This window comes from Physella acuta, unplaced genomic scaffold, assembly GCF_028476545.2.
Source record: "Physella acuta isolate Inbredline_101_S28 unplaced genomic scaffold, ASM2847654v3 ptg001529l, whole genome shotgun sequence".
Lineage (NCBI taxonomy): Eukaryota > Metazoa > Mollusca > Gastropoda > Physidae > Physella > Physella acuta.
In genome coordinates this window covers 124,745-131,723 of record NW_026733044.1, presented here as the reverse complement: position 1 = coordinate 131,723, position 6,979 = coordinate 124,745, and the positions used below count along the sequence as shown (strand labels likewise).

Here is a 6,979-nt window from a genome sequence, read left to right as displayed (position 1 = left end):
ATAATTGAAATCTTTGTACACGAACCTGCATATGACAACTTTGTCTGTCGGGTGTTGATTCACAGTTTGATTGAATGTTGCATAGCATTGTTTGGCTACACTATCGCAGTCTGCACCATTATTTAAAAAAAAAATATTTATCTCAGTAAAATTTAAAATCTCTTTTTTTTTTTTTATTTACAGATAAACATAAACCGTTTGATCTGTTACTGTTATTTCTGAAGATTTCTCGTAGGGCCTTTTTCTACTAAATTTTGCGTATTTGCTTATGTGTATGAATATGTGTATAATTCGATTTCTGCTCTTAGTGTGTTTTCTGTATTTCAGCTATTCATTAATTTTTAACTTGTGTTGCAGAAAACTTTATATAATATAAAAACAAGGAGCAAATTTACAACGAAAATTGATTCACAAAATAATTTAAATAGGAAGTAGCTAATAAAAAATTATCGTTAAAACTATTGTATCCGATCAAAAGCCGCAAATAGTTGAAATACGACGTTCCAAATAATTTTTTTCAATAAATGTGTTGTTACTCCCAAATACAATAGCATCTACTATGTTCATTTTCCCTATATTTTCAAATGTATACTGCATTTAACAAAACTAATTTTCTATTCTATATTAACAACATCAGAAACCTTAACATTCCTCAACCACACCAGGAAACTAAGTAGATTATACGTGGCCTACCTCCCGAAGCTAGTCCAATTGTAACTATCAGGATAAACGCGGTAAGGAACATTTCTTTCGTGGCTGCCATTGTTCAAATCTCTGTAATTCTCCTAACCGGAATTCTTTAAAAAAATAGACGTAAATAAAAACAACATATTCTTAAATTTAACGTGAATGAGTTGTTTTCGCAAGTTTGCGATTTTAAGAATTGAAAAGCAGCCTGCTTTACTGATGAGGTAATAACATAACATAACTAACATACAAAACAAAACTTTATTTAAAGATCACACAAAATTGTATTTCAGATGAGAAGTTAACACAGATTATCTCTACTATAAAGTGCGCGTTATTTCAAAAAGGTACAAAACGTTATCTATTATGAGTGTCCGACTGATTTTAAGCAAAAGCATTTTGGTTAACTTTCGAGAGTCTAGTAATATTTCACAGCGCCAATAAAATTCATGTTTTTATCTACTGTCTTCAATACAAATAACACTTACGCGGCAATGAACAATTAAAAGTAAGTTCTTACCACTTGAGTACAGAGCACCTACACAACTTATACCGATTCAGTTAACCTCTGAACTAAATAGGATTATACGCGCATGCTCGGTTAGCATTGTTTCGCAATCGAATCCTACAACCCGTGGTCCAATGAAAATCAAAGCAGCACTGCCAGTCTAAACACGTTGATAATTTTTTTTAATTGCGCAATTATATATATATATATATATATATATATATATATATATATATATATATATATATATATATATATATATATATATATAATAAAAACATAAACACATATACTACACTTTCGAACCTTAAGTCCCATAGGACATAAAACGTAGAGAAAAAATATATATACAAACACATAATACAAACATAGGATACTTATTTCCGGCCTTACACATGTCGTGTGTTGGTGCATTTATCTGTTTTGAAATTATCTGTTTCACTTTATTTTTGCAGTAATAATTCCTATCCTCTGGCCTGTCAAAAGAATGTAAAACGTGAAAACTTTGTATGTGTAATGGTTTATCGTGTTATGTTTTTTTTTAATTTATATTTATATTACTAGCGTACCCGTCCAAGCGTGTTGCCGCGGAAATAGAAGAAAATCCGACAAAATATATAAAAAGATTTTCATCAATGCGTTACTAATCCTATATTCTTAGACTCGTGACCTTGTTTTCTAAAAGAGAGTTACTTAAGTGTAAACAATCCTGCGCTTGGATCATTAATATCGGGACACGGGTTTACCTACACTACAGCATGAAAAACTTGAATGTACATTAATCACTCACCGAAATAATAAGGTAGAACACACTTCGGTGACCGCCCATGTGTCATGGACGTAGAGGGGCGCTCTCAGGAGCCCCCCCCCCCCCCCCGATTACACTACCGCATAGGCGCCGCGTACGGACCCTAGCTCCTTAAAACTAACAGGCGCCATCGTGCCAAATAGCATCCTGTTAACAATGATGCAGATTGCGTTATGCGCTAAAGTGACACAAATGAGCAAAAAAAATTATTTGACGTGTTTTAAACATCACTGTGACTGATGCAATGTGTTAGCGTTACTAATGGTCTATTATTAGATGCTCGATTTCAATTTCTTAGTGGATTGTCTAAAAATGGATGCTAATTGCATCATTCGCAAAGTGACGAAACTGTTTGGAATTTTTACGGACAAAAAGAAACACCCCAGTCGATATTGTTTCTGATTGTTAAAATAAAACGTATTACATGGCCCTCAGCGGCCCATGTGACCCTTTGGGGACCGAAAGTGAAATTTTCGTTTGCAGCCAAATCGCACGTATAATTCAATTTAGAGAGCGTTTGTAACGCCCCATCCTATCCATTGTCAATCACACTGTTTAGACTGAACGTAGTCGTCATAGCGCTCACCGGAGAGACCAGGGCGCCAAATCGCAGCCTGCCGGGGGGAGGCGCCCATGCTAAATTAAACCTTCCCCACCCACCACCCCCCATCACCACCCCAGAAACCTTCTTGGGAGTATTTATAAACTCCCTAAAGTTTTATGGCACTCGGATAACTGTGTCGAACCGCAATCGTATTTTATTTTTATATACCGTAGGCATATATTTAGAAAAATCGCACTATCCCGTGGCGCCACCCTTGCGAAATTGAAAAAAAAATATTTTTTACATAAACCTCACCTGAAGTGTTCTAATGAACTCACCAAAGTTTGATGGCGATCGGGTGAACGGCGTGAAATCGCATTCGACTTTTATTTTAATATACCGTACATAGAGAAAAAACAAATTGCGCCCTGTCGGGGCGCCACCCAGGCGAATTTGAATTTTTTTTCCGCAGAAACCTCCCAAGGAAAATTCACAACAACAACTTCTCTGCATATATTTGAGAAGAAGACGACTTGAGAGCTAAATAAATATAATAAAATTAACATCGAATTCTAGCTAAAAAAAATGACACTTTTTTATTATTTTACACTGAGAATGTTCAAATCGAATTATCTTTTGTCGTTGAAGTCTTTTGCTCTTGAGATAATTTTTCCTTAGATATTTATTCATGAGATCATGTGTCCTAAGATCATTTGTAATGTTATAGATAAACATGTATCCCTGTATATACTAAACATGCGTTGTAATTTTAGTTTGCCTGAAATGGACTGAATCTAATACAAATTTTCTAGGTTTTGGTTGGTTTTATGGCTTGGTTTTGTCTAGGTGTTACATTTGGTTTTGTTGGTTTTATGGCTCGTTGTGCCAGGTATAACAAGATCAAATAGAACAAAATCAATGAAGAGAATATATTCCATACACATGCAATTTTCACCACACGAAATGACAATAAATGACAAGAGCTCACACTGTGTTGTACCAGTATTAAATAGAAGAAAATCATCAACGAGAATATATTCTATTCGCATGTAACATTCACCAAAAAGAATTCACAAGATTTACTCAAGAAATCACAAGCGTTCACGCACTTGCCCTCTCTAGCAGAGTTTCTTCCAGGCATCAGTCTATCAGCCCCTCGAACGAAATTGAATATATATAGAAAACATATACTTTTACCAGTGTCCGCATGTTGTCCCCCCCCCCCACACACACCCCCCGCCCCCACCCCCGGAGAAAAAAGTTTGGCAGAAACACTGCTTTCAAGGGGAGGCATCTCTCTCTCTCTCTCTCTTTCTATCTATCTCTCTCTCTCTCTCTCTCTCTCTCTCTATTCTTAGTGCCTGCACATTATCGTTTTAGACGACCAAGTCACACTAGCACACGAGCGAGGTCCAGTGTAAGCAATTTCAATTAGGAACATTAAATACATCTCCCTATTCCTATCTAGAAAACTTTACCTATACCTACGACTTTACCTGAACCTATCCATATCTTTAACCCTCCCCAGCCTTATCCACCCCGAACCAAAGCTTACCCTTACCATACCCCTAATCCCTGGCGCTAAATATCTACCAATAAAGATATTAAATTTCATTCGTTAATACATTGCCTGCACATAATATGGCAATTCGAGCGTTCAGAGATCATGCGCAATGCCCCTGTGACGACAGTCTAGAGCAGGAAGTCTCCAACTGTTAAGTCGATATGTCTCTGGCACTGTTTCGGGTCCTATTAATATCTCGTGTTGTGAAATGACCACTGTGCTGGCACTGACCTAGTAGCTGTATCCACAGCAGAAGACAAGACAAAGGCATTAAGATATTAACGGTACACTATGTTTGAATCGAGACAATGCAGACATAAAAAAGCAGGCTATTAATTTCGTCAGCAAGCGTTGTTATTACATATATCAGGTGTTGGCCAATACGTTCCTGTTTTTAATTGAGTGGTATTATATTAAATAAACGATATATGTGCGCTTTGACATTCTTCGACATATACACACGCATAACCTCATCTTACAACTAAATAGTCGTACAAACGAAAAACAAAATGAAACAACGGAAAACGAGCAAACAAAAGAACTCGCAGACAACTTGCAAAATAATGGCATTACAGCCATTCTGGCACAAGTCCTAACACTCTGGTTCTACTACACAAACTGGTGGGGACTGGCTGTGTCCAAGCGATCAAGGACAAAATAAACGCGGTCCGTCTGATTTAAAGTTCTTACTGTGAATTATATATATATATATATATATATATATATATATATATATATATATATATATATATATATATATATATATATGAATTGTATGCCGTTGGACATGAAGAAATAGAAATGGTAATATGGAGAGGTACGCTCACAAAACTGGAGAAAGTTTACCAACAAATACTTGGTTTTAATCAGAGTATAAAAAGGCCAAGTACAACAGCTTTCAAGGCGGGCCATCGGCCCAATGTCCCGGCGGCCCATCTGCCCATTGTCCCCGCGCCTCATCGGCACACTGTTCTGACGAACCATAATGATTTTTCCCGGTTAACCAGCCGTCAAGTCCATTCCGGTGCAGACAAAAAACATTTTGTAAAAATTTAACGACGCGTTAGAACGCATGCAAGAAAGCAAGCCTTGTTTTAATTTTTTAAAGACCGCCTTTTGTATGTAAGGTGCAGGCTTACACGATCGTTTATTTAATGGAGTTGTTGTATCTTGTGACAGAGTTATCAAGATTAATTAAACAATGGTCTTTGTGTTCGTCTTCGTCTTTGTGTTCGTCTTCATGTTCGTGTTCGTGTTCGTCTTCATAGAAAAGCGTAGGTCACTATATTATCAATTGGTTACTTTTTTTAATTAAAGAAATTTTATTTCAGAACAATCTATCCAGCATCATTTTTATCTCATTTGCTTGCCTTGGCAGCTCCCTTGGCTTTTGCCTTAGTTGCCGCCATCAATTTGATACATTTACTAACATTTAGGAAGAGAACCACGTTTTTTATAATCATTGAAATAGTAATGTATTATTATATTATAAAAGAAAAAAAATACTTTCTCAATTTAGTGCATTATTACATAAATGCTTGCAATTAAAACGTTTGTAATGCTTTGTACAAGCTTTTATTTAACTCACTTCCTCGTCAGTCGTCAGTCTGTCTAGATCGAAACGCAGGAGTGAAAATTCGGAAACTTCTACTTGACCAATACGATTCACATTTGACACGTAGGTCAAGACATGAAGACAATGCAATCTGAAATTAAATTTGACGTAATTGGATGCCTAATTAATTTTTTATGAATTAATTAAAATTTGGACCGAATTAGTAGGCATGTCTCTCCAACCACACCACACGCGTCATCACGTTCAATAGCTGCGCCATCACGTTCAATAGCTGCGCCATCACGTTCAATGGCTGCGCCATCACTTTCAGTAGGCGCGCAATGTTTTTAAGTCATGTAACTCTATTGTAAATAAAACATGTAAAGTACAGAAAAAAAATCATAAAAAACCGTTTTAATAACAAGCTTTTATGTAATAATGCACTAAAAAGTAGAAAATAAATTATACACTACTATTTAAATTACTATAAAGAAAAGCGTGGGTCTCTTCTCAAATATTAGTAAAGGTATCCAATAGGTACTAAAGTACTAAAGTGACTCACGCTTTTCTTTATAGTAATTTAAATAGTAGTGTATAATTTATTTTCTACTTTTTAGTGCATTATTACATAAAAGCTTGTTATTAAAACGGTTTTTTATGAATTTTTTTTTCAGTATTTTAAAATTTTTAATACAAATTACTACGCACCAAATGAACAGGAAATTGTGCGAATAATAGTGCAGAATAATAGTAGGTCTTCCTTCTTTATTTAGTCAATTTTAATTAATTCATAACAAAGCGATAGTGATCTCCCCTAAATTCTCTCTCGAATAATTTTATTTAAAAGTGATAGGGGATGACAACTCACACTCACACTCATACTCACACTCACACTCACACTCACACTCACACTCACACTCACACTTACACTCACACTTACACTCACACTCATACTCATACTCATACTCATACTCATACTCATACTCATACTCATACTCATACTCATACTCATACTCATACTCATACTCATACTCATACTCATACTCATACTCATACTCATACTCATACTCATACTCATACTCATACTCATACTCATACTCATACTCGTACTCGTACTCATACTCATACTCACACTCATACTCGTACTCGTACTCGTACTCGTACTCGTACGCATACGCATACTCATAAGCATATGAATACACATAGTCGTTCTTGTTGTTTTGTTTTGTTTTTGTACGAATGCAATACTTACTTTATACGTCGTATACGATAAAGTAAACATTAATTACGCATCCAATTAAGTCAAATTTGTC

General features: G+C 35.6%; 1 protein-coding gene across 1 annotated transcript; it reads right to left on the bottom strand.

The window, feature by feature from the left end:
- Positions 1-25: 25 nt before the first annotated feature.
- Positions 26-905, bottom strand: LOC131928660 (uncharacterized; the record flags this gene model as incomplete). The annotated part of the gene is given in 2 exon segments (XM_059284734.1): positions 26-110; positions 694-905. Coding segments are annotated over 2 exon segments (155 nt in total), but the record flags the coding sequence as incomplete, so codon positions are not given.
- Between the last annotated feature and the right edge of the window lie 6,074 nt (positions 906-6,979).